The following is a 24,339-nucleotide window of genomic DNA, read 5'->3' on the forward strand; positions in this document are numbered from 1 at the left end:
GATGAGGTCAATGTTTTGTGAATGGCTAGTAGAGCCTCTGCCGCGCGCTCAGATGCCTTGGCCTATCTGTAGAAAACGGTGAGATGCAACATGATAGGTTTCATGTGTGATCGAGGAGCGACTGAGCTTTAACCCTCTTTTCCATGAAAGATAATTAGGTTAATACCGTAAATACAAGGGAGTCATGTCCGAGGGCGTGTTTGAGCTGTCGACGTCTCAGTGCAGTCTCGAACTCCCTGGGCGGAGATCCACACATTTCAAGAAGTCCTTCATGAGAGTGAGTTTCTGCTTCCACGACAATCGATACAGTACACCCTCAGGAAGGAGTTATATTCAATCGGTGTTTATCAGCCTGTGAGTGCAGAGTGGTGTGTTCGACAAACCATGTAAGATTATTTTACTTCGTGTATGCTAGCAGTAAGAAATTTTAGTTTAACATTATTCAATTTTATCTAAACATGGTTAAAGTTTAACTCAGAGTTTAATTTTAATATGTAGTTTTAAGTATTAGTTTTGCTGAATGTTTTAGAGATAATGATAATATTGATAAAACCAAAAAGTAGAATATCATCTCGGTAGTCCAACCGCAGTGAACAAAAATTAAATTCTGAAAAATGTCTTATCACAATAATATTGTATTTCCAGATATATCAATGAAATACTATTATTAATAACATAATGTATTTATTTTTAATAAACTTAGGCAATACTATAAAAAATGTGATATCAATTAATAGAGAGTAAATTTAATTATTAAAAATAAGGAAATATATTTCCTTATTTTAATAGTATGACAGTTTTGGTCTGCAATTAAATAATGTTTTATCGTTATAGTGAATATTAACATAGTGTGTATTATGTACCGTACATTAATTCTTTTTTATGTGGTATTTAACCATCAGATGGATTTGTTCTTTGTAACAATGTTACTCAATACATAATCAGAAAATCGTCTAATATGTTTGACCACATTTCAATTTCAAAAAGATTATACTCGTACTTATACTAAAAGACTCATTCTACTACAAAATTAACTGTAGGCTACAGAGTTGATACGCCCACGTTTACGTCATTGAGCGTGGCGTCATTATTCTCTCCTAGGTTGTCATTAGTCAACAATGGTTTTAATGGTAATTTCAGCTATCAAGGTTCTATGAAATATAATAATAATAAATATTTTAATAATAATTCAAAGTATTAATAGGTTTTAACATTACTTTCGAAAAAGTTGTTTTTGATTTCAGGTATACTTAATGTGAACCTATTTAATTAAACTAGATTACATTTTGGCTGGCTAATCAATGCATTTAGAACCTTCGAAACAGCAATTCATTTCAGTACTTTACTGCCTCATTATTAAAAAAAAAAATACCAGAAGTGCAGGCTGTAAATGTTAGAATTGTTGATAAACACGATAGGAATTGATCAAACTGCTGACTACAGTTAACACTGGCTGATAAGGTGTTTTGAAGGATTATGGGTTGACTACTTTATCCTATTAATAGTTTGGCGTTTTTAGATAATAACATAGGATTTGGCAAACAATGTCTAGTCAATTACTCACTGACTCTCTGACACTCTTTGAGCCATTTTCCGATAAACCCCATGTATTCAGTTATAACGCAATCATTACGCAATAAAAATGTTTGTAACACTATTTGTACTCTATATAGGCTCATAAATCTCCGCTAAAATGCTGTCCGAATGCACAAGAGAGAAATCAACAACCAGAATGTATATAATATATTTTTGTTTTTGCAGGAATGTCTTCAGAAGTAAAGCGAGGCCGTCCTTCATCATTTCCGGTTGTGGAAGTTCAACAGTTGCTTACTCACTACAAACACGAAATTATAAACGGTGGAAAGATTGCAGGAAAGAAGAATGAAGTGTGGAAAGAAATAGTTAAAATTGTAAATTCCAATTCAACTAGAAAACCATCGCTAAAAGCCGAACATTTATGTATTGCCGTTAAACTGAACAGGTAATTATCGATATATATATATATCGATATATATCAATATATCGATATATTATATCGATATTATATTGCTATATATATATATATATATATATATATATATATATATATATATATATCGATATTTATATATCAATTAAACATCGATCCCGTATTTCTAACAACTGATACTAATCTATTATGGATTGTATCAATGTTTTACGATAAAATATACATTTCGATGACCCAATAACATCGATCCCGTATTTCTAACAACTGATACTAATCTATAATGGATTGTATCAATGTTTTACGATAAAATATACATTTCGATGACCCAATAACATCGATCCCGTATTTCTAACAACTGATACTAATCTATAATGGATTGTATCAATGTTTTACGATAAAATATACATTTCGATGACCCAATAACATCGATCCCGTATTTCTAACAACTGATACTAATCTATAATGGATTGTATCAATGTTTTACGATAAAATATACATTTCGATGACCCAATAACATCGATCCCGTATTTCTAACAACTGATACTAATCTATAATGGATTGTATCAATGTTTTACGATAAAATATACATTTCGATGACCCAATAACATCGATCCCGTATTTCTAACAACTGATACTAATCTATTATGGATTGTATCAATGTTTTACGATAAAATATACATTTCGATGACCCAATAACATCGATCCCGTATTTCTAACAACTGATACTAATCTATAATGGATTGTATCAATGTTTTACGATAAAATATACATTTCGATGACCCAATAACATCGATCCCGTATTTCTAACAACTGATACTAATCTATTATGGATTGTATCAATGTTTTACGATAAATATACATTTCGATGACCCAATAACATCGATCCCGTATTTCTAACAACTGATACTAATCTATAATGGATTGTATCAATGTTTTACGATAAAATATACATTTCGATGACCCAATAACATCGATCCCGTATTTCTAACAACTGATACTAATCTATAATGGATTGTATCAATGTTTTACGATAAAATATACATTTCGATGACCCAATAATAATATAAAAATGTTTCATACAAATACGATTTACAAAAGATTCTACTATTCAGACATATTTTAATGTAAAATTAGCTACTCCCCTAAAAATGAAAAGTAATCGCTTTGATGAAATGAAATAAAACCTGATTATTCTCAATACCATGTAACAAAGTTATGTTACACACACTTAACTCATGTAAGCGTAAGTTTGTTTATGCTTACATTTTTGTCATTGGACCCATCACGGGATGAAGAATCACTATATAATAATAACATTTTATTTGTTACGTTAAACAGTTATCCTGCCGTTTTAAGAGGTTGACAACCCTGCAATATGCAATACTGCTGTACCAAGGAAACAGTTAAGTTATTAATTTACAAAGGTCTCTTTTCACCCAAGAAATTTAAATATTAAATGTTAGTTTTGAAATTCACTCGAATATTTAGACTTATATTGCTGTTGTCTTACAGATATCACCTTCTTGACTTCATTCTCAGCCAAGGCTCAGAAGGTATAAGTGGATTGACAGCTGAAGGGAAACAGATGTACGAACGTCAACAAAGTACGGTAAGTAGAAACTAGACAGCCGTCTTCCTTCGTAGAGTAGTGGATACATAGCTGTTGTATTACATATATCACCTTCTTGACTTCATTCTCAGCCAAGGCTCAGACGGTATAAGTGGATTGACAGCTGAAGGGAAACAGATGTACGAACGTCAACAAAGTACGGTAAGTAGAAACTAGACAGCCGTCTTCCTTCGTAGAGTAGTGGATACATAGCTGTTGTATTACATATATCACCTTCTTGACTTCATTCTCAGCCAAGGCTCAGAAGGTATAAGTGGATTGACAGCTGAAGGGAAACAGATGTACGAACGTCAACAAAGTACGGTAAGTAGAAACTAGACAGCCGTCTTCCTTCGTAGAGTAGTGGATACATAGCTGTTGTATTACATATATCACCTTCTTGACTTCATTCTCAGCCAAGGCTCAGACGGTATAAGTGGATTGACAGCTGAAGGGAAACAGATGTACGAACGTCAACAAAGTACGGTAAGTAGAAACTAGACAGCTGTCTTCCTTCGTAGAGTAGTGGATACATAGCTGTTGTATTACATATATCACCTTCTTGACTTCATTCTCAGCCAAGGCTCAGACGGTATAAGTGGATTGACAGCTGAAGGGAAACAGATGTACGAACGTCAACAACGTACGGTAAGTAGAAACTAGACAGTCGTCTTCCTTCGTAGAGTAGTGGATACAGTCACGGCTCTCTAACTGAGAGATCACGAGTTCAAATCCCGGGAGGTCCAATCATGTGATTTAAACAAGCCAGCATAGCCTAAGAGCTGAGGTTTGAAAGAGAATAAAAAACTCAACAGCCTCTTCTCTAAAAGAAGTGTCGCCGTGTTAGTGTACAGCTGATGACGCAACGAGATGACATTAAGCTGAAATGAGTGGAATTGAACTACAAATTATACGATAGGCTACATTAAGGACAGTTGTGACTGACGATCTTAGTGTCGCACATGAATACGTGAGTCGACATTATAATATATTTCTTACTTTTGAAGGTTACAAAAATAAACATTAGTGCTACCGAATACTGCAAAATTCTGGTACACGTAGATTTTTGTGAATTGCTATAGTCGACTCACAAGTCTACACATTGAGTTGTGACCGGTATACCCTTTATTTGAGGGGTACAAAAATAAAGTTGTGCAAAAAGTAAAATGGTCAAGAAAGCAAGCTGTTAAACGTGTCAACTGCTGGCCGCTCGCCTGAGGGTGCGCTTGTAACATGGGGCTTCACTTTAAACACTGTTTAAATATAAACTCGTCTCACATCCATAATCGTTTCACTTAAGAAACTTACATGTAGTGTTTCAATTTAGATGAATTAATCAAATTACAATTGTAATATTAATGGTTTACAATTTCTACATTGTATTTTATATCAACTTTGTTTGGAAAATTTACATTTTAGAGGGTTTACTTGTGTTTTATTCTATATGGCTTAAAACGTATTCATCTTAACTAATAGCTGCATGTGTAAAATTCTAACTACTGAAATCACAAAAGAGATACGTATTTTCTCGTTCTTTGACTCAGAAAGAGAGGTTTTGCAAGTTTTGGATTGTGAAAAACAAGAGAGCTGAGAACACTGAATGCAGTTGAACTAGTTCCTTTGTTTACAGGATCAAGAATTAAAAAGCGGCATCTTCATCAAGTCTGAGACTGAAGCGGACTTAGAGATCTACGACTACAATTCTATGGATGACTGCCCAATCAATTGTGTGCAAGAAGGCCTGCCCACGTGACCCTGCAAGTCAGAACATGCCGCAGCCGCTCGACTACAACATCTAGTTTTGCCTTTCGGTACTATAGACATGGGGGATAACACTGCACGAAGAAAAATCACCACGAAGCCAGAAATGCCGCCTATCAACTGAACCGCACGGGGCCGTAAGAGGCGCTGCGGCTGCAGTTGAAACTACTGATGCTACATTTCGCACAGGAAATAGTTCAGATCGAGAGTTCCTATGATTGGGTTTTACCTATATACAACTTGATAAACACAATTTTATTTTCCTATTTAGCCAAATCGGGAGTAAATAATACATAACTATGGTACAAATAAATTGAATACCAGACATTTACTCGTGTTTTCCTTGTTCATGCGGATCCTGTGCAGAAAGCATACCATACTGTAGTATACGCTCGTCCTTCTCGTAACTGGTCAAGCATTCCTTATTCTCTGCTGTGTAGCCAAACAATGTAGTAACATGGGTGTGATCACTTTCACATACTATCTAAATAGTCATCCTTGTTCATGCGGATCCTGTGCAGAAAGCATACCATACTGTAGTATACGCTCGTCCTTCTCGTAACTGGTCAAGCATTCCTTATTCTCTGCTGTGTAGCCAAACAATGTAGTAACATGGGTGTGATCACTTTCACATACTATCTAAATAGTCATCCTTGTTCATGCGGATCCTGTGCAGAAAGCATACCATACTGTAGTATACGCTCGTCCTTCTCGTAACTGGTCAAGCATTCCTTATTCTCCGCTGTATAGCCAAACAATGTAGTAACATGGGTGTGATCACTTTCACATACTATCTAAATAGTTATCCTTGTTCATGCGGATCCTGTGCAGAAAGCATACCATACTGTAGTATACGCTCGTCCTTCTCGTAACTGGTCAAGCATTCCTTATTCTCCGCTGTATAGCCAAACAATGTAGTAACATGGGTGTGATCACTTTCACATACTATCTAAATAGTCATCCTTGTTCATGCGGATCCTGTGCAGAAAGCATACCATACTGTAGTATACGCTCGTCCTTCTCGTAACTGGTCAAGCATTCCTTATTCTCTGCTGTGTAGGCAAACAATGTAGTGACATGGGTGTGATCACTTTCACATACTATCTAAATAGTCATCCTTGTTCATGCGGATCCTGTGCAGAAAGCATACCATACTGTAGTATACGCTCGTCCTTCTCGTAACTGGTCAAGCATTACTTATTCTCTGCTGTGTAGCCAAACAATGTAGTAACATGGGTGTGATCACTTTCACATACTATCTAAATAGTTATCCTTGTTCATGCGGATCCTGTGCAGAAAGCATACCATACTGTAGTATACGCTCGTCCTTCTCGTAACTGGTCAAGCATTACTTATTCTCTGCTGTGTAGCCAAACAATGTAGTAACATGGGTGTGATCACTTTCACATACTATCTAAATAGTTATCCTTGTTCATGCGGATCCTGTGCAGAAAGCATACCATACTGTAGTATACGCTCGTCCTTCTCGTAACTGGTCAAGCATTACTTATTCTCCGCTGTGTAGCCAAACAATGTAGTAACATGGGTGAGGTCACTTTCACATACTATCTAAATAGTCATCCTTGTTCATGCGGATCCTGTGCAGAAAGCATACCATACTGTAGTATACGCTCGTCCTTCTCGTAACTGGTCAAGCATTCCTTATTCTCCGCTGTATAGCCAAACAATGTAGTAACATGGGTGTGATCACTTTCACATACTATCTAAATAGTTATCCTTGTTCATGCGGATCCTGTGCAGAAAGCATACCATACTGTAGTATACGCTCGTCCTTCTCGTAACTGGTCAAGCATTACTTATTCTCCGCTGTGTAGCCAAACAATGTAGTAACATGGGTGAGGTCACTCTCAAAGTAAATTGTTGAAATATGTTTTCTTTACAAAGTTGTACTGATAATGTTTTGTGCGGAGGGGAATGTTTGGAATCAAGGCTTATTATTATAGCAAAATAGTCAAACACGTAACCACCATTGTAGAACGGTGTGTATGTATATACTAAGACGTGGTTCAATAGGCTATGTCATGTACATCGGTTTAGGTTTATTGTCTTTTTTGAGTTGGCGGGGATCACGTTTGGTTAAACTCATCGGTCTAAATTAAACTTGGTGCATGTGATATTTTAATTCTGAATGTTTTTAACTTATGCATTTGAAACTCGGGCCTTCTGCTTTTAATATAAGTTGAAAACTCGTTTATACTACTAAATTGTTGATTAATGAATAAAGTAGAATGTTAAGTGTGGTCTATATAGGTTACGTGAGTTTCGTTCTATAGAATATGAGTATATATGGGCGTACATGAGAATACATACAAATGGACACAAATTACTGTACCTCACTATTGAACTTTAGCGACGAGTCTTATATACTTAATATTTATAAGGCCTACTTAAGGAATATAACTTGTAGAACAATGGGTAATAATTAAATTGAATTTCCATTCTGCTCAGTGAATGTTTTGAATATTTAAATATCACACTAACGATGCAAACAGGTAGGTACAGCTGATCTCAGGAAACAAACTACTGTAAAAATGAAATAAAAGTGAATAACATAAAAGTAAGTCTTTATTGAGTCTAATAAAATTCAACTAACATTGCACCGAGAGGCAGGCACAGATAATTATAAAATACATATGTATACAATTAATTAATTAAATTTATAGTTACAAAATTTAATTACGTAATTTTGTTGATTTTCTAACCAGCAAAAGTAGTTCAAATATTGTAACAAAATAGGCTGACATGTCCAGCGTGTCCAGTACGCAGCCTTGCTGTGAGTGGCGGCCATATGATGTCGACACAGACCGGTCACTGATATGGGCTGCACACATCATACACTGTGTAAGTAGAGTGATAAAAGTTCCTTAACCCGTACATACCGGAGGCTCTGTACAAACAGAGAGTACTGAGGTCAGCATATAGGCTTTCAGAATCACTCATTAGGATGAAAATATTAGCCTTAACCCAGTCCCCCATGTACAGTTCGAGGACTTTAGCTGCGCGCGTGACCTTGAGTGTGAGGTGATAGGTGGGAGGGGTGGCGGGGTAGCATAAGCGCTGTGTCCCGAAAACATTTCCTGTGACTCATGGGCAAAAACATTCTTTTAGGAATCGTATTGGCCCAAATAACTCACGACACTCGCTAAAATCAGTCTGTTTTGTGACAGTGCTGATTGTGGTGGAATTAAATAATAAGATAATACCAAATAGCAATAATAGGACTTATCCTTGTTTTTCAGTTGTTCTAGTGTTATTTAACGTTTTTTTGAAAATAACGTATTTGTCAATACTAATCTGTAAATCGAAATCGTGAGTTTAAAGTCGTTAAAGCGATTGTTGCGCCTTCATCTCAGCGGCTAGCACGTAAACGCAACCCGCCACACAGATATCGTTTATTTGTTGAAGGGTAGTATTAGGGCCCAACGAGCACAGCTAAATTCCTCCAACTGTAGCTTAGGCCAATACAAATTTGAAAGTGAGTTTGTTCTGAAAACCGTTTCCTCTTAAATCATGTATTGTTCAAAAAAAATGCTTCTAGCGTACAAGGAACCTCCTTAAAATATTAACCGAGTTCATTTATGGAATTTAGCTGAAATGTTATGCTTATTAGGACCTTACTAGATATTAAAAACACAAATTTTCTAGCAATTTAATGGAACTTTTAAGAACTTTGATGCCTTTTACGAAATTTAATTTAATTACATAAATGTTAAACAAGTCGGGGGGGGGGGGGGGGCTGACACACTGGGTGGTATGAGAGGTATATAATATTTTCCAAAAATAGGGGTTCGGGAATCTTTCCTTGGGAAATTGTTGAGCTTTAGGGCCTCATAAATGCACTGGGTGCAATTTTAATGTGTATTTTACAAAATGTCTGGAGACTTGAGCTCCCCCCCTCATTTTGTACGCCCATGGTTTCAAAACCATTATAACGGCTATAAAATAACTTACAATGTCATACATTAACGTATAAATGCAATGTTTATTATAACTATGGTACGAGGTTTTATCATAATTTTCTTATCTTCACACTTTTATCCGTCCGTTTCCGTTCGGGATGCAAGAGAAAACAAACGGAAGAGAAGGACGATAAGTAAGCAGTCGCCGATAAAGGAGAGACATCGCCAAGCTCCCACCTCCCACAGCCCAACCCCCCCCCCCCACATCCAGTGATCCTAAACAGGGGTTATATTATCCTAATTATTTAAGAAGGAGAGTATAAAAACAATTACTTTATTAATTTAAGTGTCAGTTCACATAGTGCTTATGTTTGTTTGAGGTAATTAAAACGTGTTTTTTTTATTTTAAAAATCAAATGAAATAAAACTTTATGAATTGGCATCGCGGTAAAAACGTTTTCTAAACACAGGAAATTTTGTCTGTCTGCCAACAGCATAAACAAAGCATTTTAATTCTTTTTTGTTTTAATTAATACTTTGTTTCTCTATGGACCAAGTCTCTCGTATTTACTCGACGTACAGTTTCAGAACGTTTGTGTGTAAAATTAGAGTGTTGTGTTCCGATTCACGAAGAGAAATAAACACTATTTGGTCATAATTTGTCATGTTTAATTCCTTTAAAATTTTGGATGTGTATTTTTTTGAGATAGGATACAAACTATTGGAGATTATCAAATAATCAAAGTTGTATTCGGATTAATAATATAGAGCATTTTGATAAGTACAATTCCACACATAAATTTTATAATTTTATAATTCAGTTTTCAAATATTTCTACATCATTTGCAATGACACGTTACTTTTAAATTTTTCAAGGTCAGCTTTGAAATACAACGCTTCCATATTAATATACCATTCAAAATATAAACTTTTATATAAATTTGATGTAATTTTTTAAAATTTGGACTATGCAAAAATAATTGCATGTTTATTGTCATTGAGTCATATTTTAAATATATAGAAATAGGAAAGAAAAAATACAAGCGAACATGATGTAACAGAACGCGATCAACTATGTCCTCCTTGTTTGAAACCACATTAACATTTTTTAAATATTATTATTAAAATATCAACCCAAATATTCATTATATCATTGTTATATAAACTAACTTTTAGAATAATAATACATCTTCAATTGATACATCTATATCATAATAGCGGTTACCCGCTGCTTTGTGCGCAAAATGTTCCATCTAAGGTTTATCTGGAATTACCCAGTTTATTGCCAGTCAGTTGATAAGCCTTTGCAAGAACTGTGGAATCCGGTTTATACCAGTTCCTACCGGTGTCAGATATCTTTGTGGTATTGTGCGATTATATCCTTCCACAGTGATTAGAGTATTCGCTTCTGAAACAAAAATTGGCCTGAATAAAAACTAAAATCATTACTGCACTTTACACAGCCAAATTAACTTATAAAAACAACCTTTTTTTAAACAATACTAAGCTAGTATTGAATTTAAATCTTACACCAACTGATTTAACGAATATTTATATGAAACAATGGATTTAAATCAAGCCAGCTACTGAATGGGTATAACACCTGCACTAAATACTGAGAGAGAACTGGACTTGGACCGCTATCACAGTTCCGTTCAGAGGAGAAATACAGGTAAACAGTAACGGATTTGATTATTTTGTGAAGTAAACAGGATTTTCCTTCACAATACTTGCATCGTCAAAAGCAAACTTCAAACAAAGAATTGATTGTTTTGGATCAAACTATTGTTTGATGAAAACTGCAACAGTGCCACAGATTGAAAAAATGAGAAGCTTAATTTCTAGAATCATACCAAAACATTTCATGAATTTTATTGAGAACAAAATATTAGAATTAAAATACTCTTATCTGCAATTTTTTTAATGTCTAACCCTATTTATTTTAAAGGCACTGTTTAACTAGACATGTTTGAGACAAATCAGACATAGCACAATATTCATACAGCGGGCACTATTTATTTTACTAAAACTTATCCAGGTAAATTAGACAGTCTAATATTCAAACAGCGAGAATTTAATTATTGACCCACTGAACCATCTAAGAAGAATAATTAAAATCTCTAATAAGGGCAGAGCTTTTACTTTTGCTAATATTAGTAATCAGTATTAGTATAATTCCACATTAGTCAAATTTATAATTTACATTTCATGCAGTATCAGGTTTAAACACTAAAACACAAACGATGAAATTGATTGAATAATTTTTTAATAGTAACTCGATGACCAGGACGAAATATCTTCACATGCTTCGTGTAGCAGCGTCTCGAAGTCACATGTTAAAGGTATGGTCCACGCTTTTTAATTTGCTGCATAGATCATAGTTGTACAGTGTATACATTTTGATAAAATATTAAACAGTAAAATACAAAAACTTTAAATCAGTATAAATTGATTTGATAGAATATAAAAATAATCATGAAAAAATTAAAGGTTTTGGATGCGTATAAGTTTATTTTTAAATTGAGACACCTCCCATTACTCTAAAACCACAAACAAGAGAGACTGTACTTAGAGAGTGTATTAAATTATGTACGGTACAGTTTAGAGTACCCATAGTATTTACTAGGATCTCACAGCAATTTCTGGTTCACTTCACCCGTTTCTGTCGTTTAATTTGACACCTCCGAAGTGAGCGTTTTATTCACCGGGACTTTGTCCTGACAAAAAACACGCGTGATGTGACACTAGCCTTAAAGTACATTGTCGATGATGAATGATTTGATATGATACTTGGTTTTCGGACATCTGTCATCGTATATACGAGCAGTATTGCTGTTTACCTTATCACATTCTGTAAGTATAATTAAATATGAAAAACAATATCTCAACAAGGATTTATAAATAATTGCAAAGGTTAAACTACACTCACAGTTAAACCGGGAGCACCAAACATGTCACAGGTGAGAGGTGTCAGTTGACTAAAGGTTAAACTACACTCACAGTTAAACCGGGAGCACCAAACATGTCACAGGTGAGAGGTGTCACTTGACTAAAGGTTAAACTACACTCACAGTTAAACCGGGAGCACCAAACATGTCACAGGTGAGAGGTGTCACTTGACTAAAGGTTAAACTACACTCACAGTTAAACCGGGAGCACCAAACATGTCACAGGTGAGAGGTGTCACTTGACTAAAGGTTAAACTACACTCACAGTTAAACCGGGAGCACCAAACATGTCACAGGTGAGAGGTGTCACTTGACTAAAGGTTAAACTACACTCACAGTTAAACCGGGAGCACCAAACATGTCACAGGTGAGAGGTGTCAGTTGACTAAAGGTTAAACTACACTCACAGTTAAACCGGGAGCACCAAACATGTCACAGGTGAGAGGTGTCAGTTGACTAAAGGTTAAACTACACTCACAGTTAAACCGGGAGCACCAAACATGTCACAGGTGAGAGGTGTCAGTTGACTAAAGGTTAAACTACACTCACAGTTAAACCGGGAGCACCAAACATGTCACAGGTGAGAGGTGTCAGTTGACTAAAGGTTAAACTACACTCACAGTTAAACCGGGAGCACCAAACATGTCACAGGTGAGAGGTGTCACTTGACTAAAGGTTAAACTACACTCACAGTTAAACCGGGAGCACCAAACATGTCACAGGTGAGAGGTGTCAGTTGACTAAAGGTTAAACTACACTCACAGTTAAACCGGGAGCACCAAACATGTCACAGGTGAGAGGTGTCAGTTGACTAAAGGTTAAACTACACTCACAGTTAAACCGGGAGCACCAAACATGTCACAGGTGAGAGGTGTCAGTTGACTAAAGGTTAAACTACACTCACAGTTAAACCGGGAGCACCAAACATGTCACAGGTGAGAGGTGTCAGTTGACTAAAGGTTAAACTACACTCACAGTTAAACCGGGAGCACCAAACATGTCACAGGTGAGAGGTGTCAGTTGACTAAAGGTTAAACTACACTCACAGTTAAACCGGGAGCACCAAACATGTCACAGGTGAGAGGTGTCAGTTGACTAAAGGTTAAACTACACTCACAGTTAAACCGGGAGCACCAAACATGTCACAGGTGAGAGGTGTCAGTTGACTAAAGGTTAAACTACACTCACAGTTAAACCGGGAGCACCAAACATGTCACAGGTGAGAGGTGTCAGTTGACTAAAGGTTAAACTACACTCACAGTTAAACCGGGAGCACCAAACATGTCACAGGTGAGAGGTGTCAGTTGACTAAAGGTTAAACTACACTCACAGTTAAACCGGGAGCACCAAACATGTCACAGGTGAGAGGTGTCAGTTGACTAAAGGTTAAACTACACTCACAGTTAAACCGGGAGCACCAAACATGTCACAGGTGAGAGGTGTCAGTTGACTAAAGGTTAAACTACACTCACAGTTAAACCGGGAGCACCAAACATGTCACAGGTGAGAGGTGTCAGTTGACTAAAGGTTAAACTACACTCACAGTTAAACCGGGAGCACCAAACATGTCATAGGTGAGAGGTGTCAGTTGACTAAAGGTTAAACTACACTCACAGTTAAACCGGGAGCACCAAACATGTCACAGGTGAGAGGTGTCACTTGACTAAAGGTTAAACTACACTCACAGTTAAACCGGGAGCACCAAACATGTCACAGGTGAGAGGTGTCAGTTGACTAAAGGTTAAACTACACTCACAGTTAAACCGGGAGCACCAAACATGTCACAGGTGAGAGGTGTCACTTGACTAAAGGTTAAACTACACTCACAGTTAAACCGGGAGCACCAAACATGTCACAGGTGAGAGGTGTCACTTGACTAAAGGTTAAACTACACTCACAGTTAAACCGGGAGCACCAAACATGTCACAGGTGAGAGGTGTCACTTGACTAAAGGTTAAACTACACTCACAGTTAAACCGGGAGCACCAAACATGTCACAGGTGAGAGGTGTCACTTGACTAAAGGTTAAACTACACTCACAGTTAAACCGGGAGCACCAAACATGTCACAGGTCACAGGTGAGAGGTGTCAGTTGACTAAAGGTTAAACTACACTCACAGTTAAACCGGGAGCACCAAACATGTCACAGGTGAGAGGTGTCAGTTGACTGTTGCTACTACTATCTTGTGCATGCGTACCTTTAGTGTCCGCTTATGCGTTGACGAATTCGTTAGAAAAGGTACAGTTAAAATTGTCATAAATATATCAAAATAGTTGGTATCTTGTAAAATTTGTGTAACCTATTTAAAAAGCTGATGCCTATCAAAAGACAAAACCTTAGTTGTTCCCGGCTTGAGCAAGAATACCTATAAAGCGATAGTGCTCGCTTTTGCGTTGACGGATTTCTTTGAAAAGGTACCGTTGGAATTGGTATAAAAATGACCAAATAGTTGGTATCCTTTGCATTTTTTTTTATAACTATACCGTTTTTTTGTTATTTAACTTTATAAATTTTAAATACACGCCATTTTGAAACGGGTACAAGGATTTTATTAATATTTTATTTTTAGAAATGTCTACCAAATTTTAATACAATTCTCAAGTTTTATATTTTTATGATAACTGGTTCAAAAGATATAATTTTTTATAAAAACACATACAGACAGATAGTCGAAAAACTAAAGGTTTTAGGACATACCTTCATATGAACCTTTTTTGCTCATTTTTATGTGTAGAACCGAATCCCAAAGTATATATATATATATATATATATATATATATATATATATATATATATATATATATATATATATATATATGGTGTTAAGTAAAAGTGTTCCAATACTTTGGGATTCTGTTCTACACATAAAAATGAGCAAAAAAGGTTCATATGAAGATATGTCCTAAAACCTTTAGTTTTTCGTCTATCTGTCTGTATGTGTTTTTATAAACAAACATCTTTTGAACCAGTTAAGATAAAAATATAAAACTTGAGAATTGTATTAAACTTTTTAAAATATTAAGCCGTACCCATACTTTTCAAACACCCTGTATATATAGTCTACATACATGGTGTTAAAATTTACATTTGTATAAAAGGCTATTGCCATCTATACAAATTTGATGAATGTAAACAAAAGTCGTTTGACAGGTATTTGGTCTTCCGATCATATGTTAGTTTAGTTATTTAAACACATATGTGACATATGCGGCCAAATACAATATAATTGAATCGTAAAAAGTAAGGGCTCTGTAGTGTAATGGTAGTAGCCTACATTCACCCGGCAAGTGAGAAATCCGGGTTCGAGTCCCGGCGGAGCAATTACTTTTTGTGATTCAATGTTTATTGAAAAAATAAGGCTATTTCCATTTATACAAATTATATATATATATATATATATATATATATATATACTGTATATATATAATTTAAGTCAGAGTAGAATTTAAGTCAGATGATATCAACAAATCAGATTTTTTTTAACAATATGTAATCCCAATTTGAAACGATAATGGAAGAAATACTTTAGCGAAGTTAAGACTTACACATATGTTTCTTCTCGTGTACCAATCCCATAAAAATAAGCTCTGTAACTGTTGCATTATTTCCGGCCAGCGAAACGGTTCCACAGCTGGTACAACTGTTGTATACTTACAATAACATGACTGTACTTCCTGTACTGCGGTAAATTGACTGTACTACAAACTCAAGTCAGTCAGTAGCGATCAAGCTGCAGGGAGGGTGGGCTTATCTTTATCAAGATCGGACAGACATTTTCTCAACAGGTATTTTGTACAACCTTGTATTCCAATTGCCTCTGATATCATTGTAGGTATAGTTTCTATGACATTGTATAATATTTATAATATCGTTGTAGGCCTATACACGCTTTGAAGGTTATTTATTTATTTCAAATGGTAACTTGAAAGATAAGGATTGCAGTAGCTTACAAGGAATAGGCTTTAACTTGGAAATAATATGGATCAGTAGGCCATGTGGAAACACACACCAAAAAGTGTTGTTTGTGGTAAAATTATTTAAAACTGTTTCGTTTAAAATGTAAATAACTAAGACCGTGGACACAGATTCATAATAGAGTTTATATAAGACATGTCTGATATAATTAAAAAATCAAACCTTGTAAGGTTAGTTAGTTAGAACCTGAACAGTTCTTATCTTCGGAGAGCGAACAGTTCTCGCATACAAGTAGACTACTCTTAGACTATTTGATTACTTTTCACCAACACCTCTTGGTACAAAGTTGTATTCTCCAAGTTTGTTTGAATGATAATGCAGTAGCTAATATAGATAATTCCTTGCCATGTTGAAATCTTGGATCGTTATTGTGAGCTAGATCAACATTAGCATTCGAGTACTTACATGAGTTTTCAATTGAGTCGTCTAGTTTCAAAAACAGATAGAACCTTTTTTCATTTTAAGATTATAATATTTTCTGATTTTTGGCATTAAGGTCTACATGATTAAATACTAACGTTCAAAGCCTAGTTCATTTCATTCATTTAAATGGTGGAAAAAGTAGGGGTTGCAAATCCAGATCTGGATAAATATCAATTTCAAAAGCAGATACAGCGTAGTATCTGCTGCCAAGGACGTAGCTAGTAAGGGGGTTCAATTTTTTCTTTCTTTTTTAGTAAACGACCATTTTTATTTAAGTAATTCAGTATTACTAATATTACTGAAAAGTACTGCTGAAAGATCGTTCTCAACAAAGAAACTGTCAAAAATCTGTAAGGAACACAATGGGACCCTCTCTTACATTACGGAAAAATATCACTTGTCTGGAACCCCTCCCCCAAATTTTGTCCTGGCTACGTTCATGTCTGCCGTTTGGTTTCCTGCCGCTGGTCGTTGATTGAGCAGTAACATCGTAAGCGCCCGTAATTCACATGCAAGCATAAATCCATTAACAGTGAAGAACTGCAATAACAGTCTCTGAAAGCACTGATTGTTCTCCGAAAAACGTATTATTTTGATTTAAAAAATGGTTTTAATGGTGAACTTCGTAATTTGAATCAATTGTAGGCTATAATTTGATTGAAATTTTATTACAATAAATACCGTACCTTACTTCGTAAATGTATTTTTTACCCTTTTAGCTCCTTGTAAAATTTAACCAGTTCATTGCTGGTATAGTTTTGTCTAACATAGGTTATGCGAAAAACTTCTTTTCATACATAAAAAATACAATAAGTTTGAAACTGAGACGCATTCGGCTTTAATACAAAACCAGATAGACCGAAAATTAAAAATAAATTGGGTTTTAATGTTACACATAGAGTTAAAACAATATAATGCTGTATAACCCTATATGACTTTGTCAACAGGGAAATAACGTATTTTTTATGCTACAAGACATAATACATTTTTGTTTTGTGTTTTATAAAACATTTATAAAAATTAATCTATTTCTTGTTTCACAAGTCGACTCGATTAACACAGTATTATTATACAATGTGATATATGAGGCGTAACCCTACACTAAACCGACCAAACAGAAACGAAAACATTATTTAAAGTACAATGATACAAATAAATGTTTTAAATGACAAAACTTTAAAATTACTCCACCCAAAAATATGTATTTAATAAAATATAAAAACTGTCCATTATATCGAATATTAGCTATATAAACAATACAAAACATGTAAGTAAACCGGTTTCAGCGAGTTAAACTGTATTATTGCACTTTTATTGTTTTGTTTTTACAGTTTAGGTGTTGCTCTGATTTATAAGTACATTATTGACGGTAGGTAATATGATTACGTGATTAAATGTTACAATATTAGAAGTGCGACGTTTCGAGGACTGGTGTCTGTCCTCTTCTTGAGATGTCACGTACAACATAAAATTATGCAAGAAAGTGAAAAATATCTGCAAAAAAGATACACAAAAAGTCAAAGTTGACAAAAACATTGTGTTAAGGAATTAACAATAGTAATAATTAACCTATGTAATAACAGTAACAATTGATATAATAACAAATCAGCTGATATTAAGTTGGCTCGTGGATTAAGACTTAAAAATTTTTGCCTGAACAACATTAATCAGCTAAAATGTTGCTCATTAATGTGTGTTTAAACAATCAGCTGTTTTAAATTGACAAAAATACTCTCATAAGATTAACATCGAGACTTTGGAAGCCCGTGGAGCAGAGTGCCAGACATTTACCAACATTTACAGTGTAAAAGCTCTCGATAGACACGATTTATCATGTATTAGTTATAGATTTCTTTTAATCGCCACAAAGATCAAGAAATTCTTTTGATAATACAGATTAAGTAGACATCTAAATTATTTAATTTAATATAGTGTTAATGTTTTAAGTAACATGTTTTCAGAACTTCTAGTCAATATTTGTTCTAAATATGGGCAGTGATACTTTGGTACTGTACTTATGAACATAACGGTAATAAAGCAATGCTATACCATCAATCGGGTTGCTTTGTATTGCATGGCATGAGTACAGAGTAACATATAAGTTATGTGCGGCATAGAGTAATACATATAGCATAAACCTGTGCAGTGTAAGTCCTGTCTTTTACACAGATCCAAGCAGCTAGGGCCAACACAATTACAAATTCATTTAATCAAACACCTATTCACTTTCTGTATACTTTATTTACATAGTTTTGTTCAAAATAAATTTTTATACAAGTTTATGAACAATTTGGACATGTTTCTTAGTGAAATAACAAAGTTGTTGTTGCCCAAAGGTGAATAATGTGTGTTTTCACCCCATTTTTTAAAACTACTTCACTTATTCAAATTATCAGGCCAAAAGCCATACGAAATGAATTCGCCATTTAATCTACCTTACCAGAATTTCAGGAAGACCTCGTTTTACACGGCGAGCTGAAATCCGGACGAAAACTTTCTAGCTGTAACTTGCTAACAAAGCATTTCCGGGCACATATTTATATACACATTTTTCATGTACATGTGTCATTTTCTTTTTACATGTAGAATGAGCTCCCGCAGTTTCTGAATATCTTCGTGGATCACCCTGTACATATGAATTTTTATATCTCCTAAGGTTTCAAGATAACCACCGTACGAAAGTTTACTGTACTTAAAATGGTACTTAATTAAAAGTGAATATGTTTACAAGCATCACTACTTTTTGATTGTAACTAAACCAAATCCCCGTTAAAAATGTATATCTTTATAATGATTTTTCTTTTGTAAGTTTTGAAGATGACGGAGTTTTTTAATTCGAGTTTATTACTATGCCGACCTGTGGAACGATCGTTCTATCAGTGAGGTACAAAATAACCGTTTACACCATATAATAATGCGTCTTCAGTTTGACATCACGAGATGATATCCACGCGTGTTTTGAAAAAAATTTCTCGGTCATTGCAAGTGTTTATTTATTTACTTTAAGATTAAAAACTTAAATGCAGTAACCCTCCCCTATTTCACTATAAAAAGCTATCTATTCGTTTTTAACTAACTACGTATTCTGTCTTAAACATACGAGGGCAATGTTGTATAGTTAATGCAAGTTATAATAAATCTCAATCATGCCATCGATTATGCTCACGCGCATTGGAAAGAGAGCGAAAATGGGCCCAAAATCTTGGTGGGAGGGAGAAGTTAAAATCAGACGATTTTAGACGACTTTCAAGTGTTCGTCGTGATTAGGGGCAATTTGCTGCGATAGTATTTTCCCTAGAGGTGGCAGCACTGAGTAAATGTCGACTATCTAGTTCCTGCACGCTGTTTGTTGTAAGCCATCGTTAGGATGTTTAGTTTGGGTTATTTTGACGTCGCATTTAAAAGTCTGGAAGACAGGTATTTTATTAAATGATAAACTACATTGTTGGCAAGGCATGTATTGTTGCGATGTTTCAGCCAAAGGTTTACACACGAGTATCAATAATCTGATTAGGTAAGTATGCTAGGCAACAATGTTACCAATTGAAAACGAAGCTTTGTTTTTTGGCACTTACATCAATTAGCCCAACATTCGCCAGAAGAAAAAAAATATTGTTGTCATTTTTTTCTTTTGGTTGTATTTATTAATTTAAATTAAATTTAAATAACTCATATACTTTTTAAATGTTTACCTATCAACATATCCGTTAATATCAATATTTAACTACGATTGAACATTGTATCTTTGTAAAAATGGAAATCCTTTAAATATTATAGTGTTAAATGTAGATTGCACTAAAACATATTCATGTTTATCCACTATACCATGGAAACAAAATAAGCATCATGTTTAAAATATGTTACCTACGTTTTTAAGTAGTATGTTTTTATGTATTGCTCCATTAACACGTGTGTGATTAGGGACCAACTCGAACTTATGAAACAATAATCTTTTCCAGTCTTCACAAAAAGGTATCTTAAAGAAGTGTAGCAAAGATGTTGTTTAATTTTTTAATGTTCTGACTGAAAACTGAGTTACGTATGAGATCGACCTTGTGGTACAATAAGATTGCTATTTAAGATATGAATTTTGAGGATCTAAAATTTTGCTACACATTCCCTCTGAGTATTACTTTCATTACAGTCTCTATTTGCAAAAACAAGAATTCGAACATAAACATCGCAATACACGTGTTGTTATTTTGTATCTTTTACGAGTTTGTTTTATACTTCCGGTTTAGGCCAGATGAAGAAAATGTGAGGTCCAATTGTTTGGCTAGTAATTCTCCGCATGGTGGTCTCTGGCGACTTAGGTTTCACCAAGGTCGACTTCAAACTACGTTATCTTTAAGTTTACCTCACTAGTAATAAAGAAATAAAACAATAATTTAAACCTACCAAATTACACTTGTGAAAAACTGTATGTAACGATTGACTAAAAATGAAATAAATAAAAACACTGGGGCTTTATGAATCCCTCAGGCTTGTAATCGTCCAGGCTCGGCTATCTCAGCATAACCTCCCACTTTCTTTTATCCCTAGAGGGTACAAAGAAACAATAATAATGGTTAACTGGAAATATTCTGATACTGCAATACATGCACCTGATAATTTATACACTGCGTGTCTTTTCAGGTTTGGTGAACCCAACATGATCATGGACCCGAACGTCCCGGTGTGGTTATCAATAGTCTGTGGGATCTCCAACAATAATGAAGCGATCCGACAAGACAATTTGTCGAGAATTTATCAAGCTATGGGAAGGGATTACGGTGCCATACATTTTATCGATTATGGAGATGAAGAAGATAACAACGACCTATTTAACCCCGACGACTGGGTAATACCCGAACCAGTATCTCCCTTGTCAGACACGTCAGAAGATATACCTACCAATTCCACGTCTGGGTCAGATGCTACATCGACACAAACTAATAAGGTCACTCCTTTAAGAAGAGATTCAGAGAACAAGTCTAACTCGTCAGTTTCGTCAGGGCATAGCCCTACCAGCTCTCAGTCTGCGCTTTATCAGAACAATACGGCAATGGAGAGAGATGAATTGGAGAACACTCCTAGCTCATCGCTGTCGTCAAATTGCCAAGGTGTTAGACATATCAACTCCACGTCTGTGTTCCATGTAGAACATATGTCAACACGAACCGACGAGGTCCATCCTATGAGAAGAGATGGTAAAGAGAACACAACTATTTCGCAAATGTCAAATCGGTCAAGAGATATACCTACTATCTCCACGCTTGACTTTCATCAAGCACATACATCGACACTAACCACCGAGGTGTCTCCTATGAGAAGAGATGACACAGAAGACACTCATACATCGTCAAATTGCCCAGGAGATCGACATGTCAACTGCAACCCTGTGTTACACGAAGAACATTTATCAACACGAACCAGTGAGATCAGTCCTATGAGGAGAGTTGACACAGAAGACACTCATACATCGTCAAATTGCCCAGGAGATAGACATGTCAACTGCAACCCTGTGTTACACGAAGAACATTTATCAACACGAACCAGTGAGATCAGTCCTATGAGGAGAGTTGACACAGAAGACACTCATACATCGTCAAATTGCCCAGGAGATAGACATGTCAACTGCAACCCTGTGTTACACGAAGAACATTTATCAACACGAACCAGTGAGATCAGTCCTATGAGGAGAGTTCACGCAAATAGCACTCCTATTTCGCACATATCAAATCGGACAAGACGTCAAGACAACACTCCTACGTCTTTATTTAATCAAGAATCTTCGTCAATACGAACTTTCGAAGTTTCTCCCATAAGCAATCATGATAAAGAGAATATCCCAGTTGGAATTTCATCGACTTGTAAGTACATAATTAATTAATTAGTAAGATTAATAAATAATTCAAAATATATATAATTCTAAAATTTGGGTTTTAATTATATTGGATATTATTTATGAGTGATTATTAGTTATTATTACGTATTGTAATTGGTCAGTAAACACTTTTCTGATCTGAAATTCTTCCACTTTTCAACCGGAGATTATTTGGCTGTATGCCGTAACTAAGCTAATATCCTGTTCTACTCGTCCTACAGTGCTGCTGTGGAGAATTTAAACTAATCTATTGTCCATTAGGGATAATGTATCCATAAAACTGTGGAGATGTTTTAGGTAAACTTATTTGGTTTTCCAAGGAAGATTTGTCACAGGACACTTTAGAGATCTGGATGTGCAAATGACTGTGGCGTTATTGTAGACTGAGAAGAGACGAAAGAGTGGAACTGGATCGAGAAACTTTCAAAGCAACCTAAAATTTCAACCGATCAAAATTTGGAAATATCTTTATCAGTTTCGGAAAGATTCTTCGTTGGTCTTAGCTGCCAATATTGATAACAGACTCCTAAAGATAATCACAACCTAGACTTCTCGTTCAGTTTAGTACTAGGATCAATAAATTTAAAAAGCGACGTAGACACCAGTGTTGAGATTGCAATCTGATCTCTTCGTCAGGTTGATAACTAACGTAACAAATAACTGCAAACTAGGTTTAAATAAACAAATCATACCGTTGTATCAAGCATAAATCAGGAATAACAACAACCATGTTCTTTGTGGTTGGTCTTTCAGTGCTGACTTATACACATGCATACGTCGCATGCATAAATAAGCATACGCATATTGCTTAGTTAAGTTTTAATAATTAGCGTTTTGTTTATATTAAGTGCATGTTTTAGAGATAAGATAGTGTGCGTGAAGTTGTTACAACGTGGTTGTTATTCCTGGCTTATGCATGTCACAATGCTCTGACATGATTTGTTCATTTAACCTAGATGGTAAATGTGTTAGGTAAGTTATGGACCTGAGGAAGAGATCAGATTGCATAGTTCGAAACGTAGTATTACTGATTTTTTGTATCACTGAACGATGGCAAATTTTTGGAAAAGATCTATTCCATTCTTAATCCTTCTATCGTAAAAAACATACTTTAAATGAACCATGTGAAAATAGTCTTTCATTATTTTCTATTTGGATTTATTTAAAATATAATTTCAAAAAGGAATTTACATTAATATGTATACTCGTATATTTATGTCTTTGTTTCACTATGATAAACGGTATATGATACACGGACTTAGCGTCCAATTATTACACTTAGACTATAAGATAGTGTAATTAATCATGACTGTTCTACATCAATGGAAGAGTGTTGTAATAAGAATAACAGTCCTGATTCGCTTATTATTCTGTTTCCAGCTGGGAAAGAGTGTACACAGGATCTCCAGCAGGCCGCGGAGACGGGAATCAGTCCCGTAGAGGAGCGTCCTAGAGACCGCCTTCCCCCCCTCTCTGTGCGGAATACACGGGCAGTGCGACACAGATACAGAAGTAGACACAACTACAAATATTGATACATTTCACTAACGGAATGTACAAATAAATGTTGTATTCTACAGTGATACAAGTGGTTCAAATGTATTTCTTAACCCCAACCGGTCAAGTTAACATTCTACGATAAATATTGTTTACTAGATGAATAGTTCACTATACTGTATTACGAGATATATCATTGCTTGTCTGGACTGAAGAAAATAAACTCTTGTTTCACGCTCTTAGGTAGACTGTTTAAACTTGTCATGAGTATAGGAGATTAGTTTCTTGCAATATCACTAGTACTAGAAGTATTAGCTGAACGTCCAGGCTTGCAAGGATGTGTCTTGTACTGTAGTAAGAACTCGTATAT

The 24,339-nt window shown here is 35.2% G+C and overlaps 1 protein-coding gene and 1 long non-coding RNA gene across 2 annotated transcripts; both read left to right on the plus strand.

Annotated features, from left to right (window-relative positions):
* The first annotated feature begins 1,243 nt into the window (after positions 1 to 1,243).
* On the plus strand, positions 1,244 to 5,670 carry LOC124353485. The gene is made up of 3 exons (XR_006921601.1): positions 1,244 to 1,981; positions 3,482 to 3,902; positions 5,209 to 5,670. It is a non-coding gene; the product is annotated as an uncharacterized LOC124353485 (long non-coding RNA).
* A 10,230-nt stretch (positions 5,671 to 15,900) lies between these two features.
* On the plus strand, positions 15,901 to 24,057 carry LOC124353486 (mucin-6-like). The gene is made up of 3 exons (XM_046803333.1): positions 15,901 to 16,036; positions 21,242 to 22,458; positions 23,853 to 24,057. Exons 2-3 carry the CDS (start codon positions 21,258 to 21,260, stop codon positions 24,005 to 24,007), a joined length of 1,356 nt encoding a protein of 451 aa, XP_046659289.1. The 5' UTR covers positions 15,901 to 16,036; positions 21,242 to 21,257; the 3' UTR covers positions 24,008 to 24,057.
* The last annotated feature ends 282 nt before the right edge of the window (positions 24,058 to 24,339 follow it).

Source organism: Homalodisca vitripennis, chromosome 2, assembly GCF_021130785.1.
Source record: "Homalodisca vitripennis isolate AUS2020 chromosome 2, UT_GWSS_2.1, whole genome shotgun sequence".
NCBI lineage: Eukaryota > Metazoa > Arthropoda > Insecta > Hemiptera > Cicadellidae > Homalodisca > Homalodisca vitripennis.

Coding starts and splice junctions, on each gene's coding strand:
- LOC124353486 (XM_046803333.1), top strand. CDS start 21,258: ATGATCATGGACCCGAACGTCCCGGTGTGGTTATCAATAGTCTGTGGG. Junction 22,459..23,852: donor AGTTGGAATTTCATCGACTT/GTAAGTACATAA, acceptor TTCTGTTTCCAG/CTGGGAAAGAGTGTACACAG.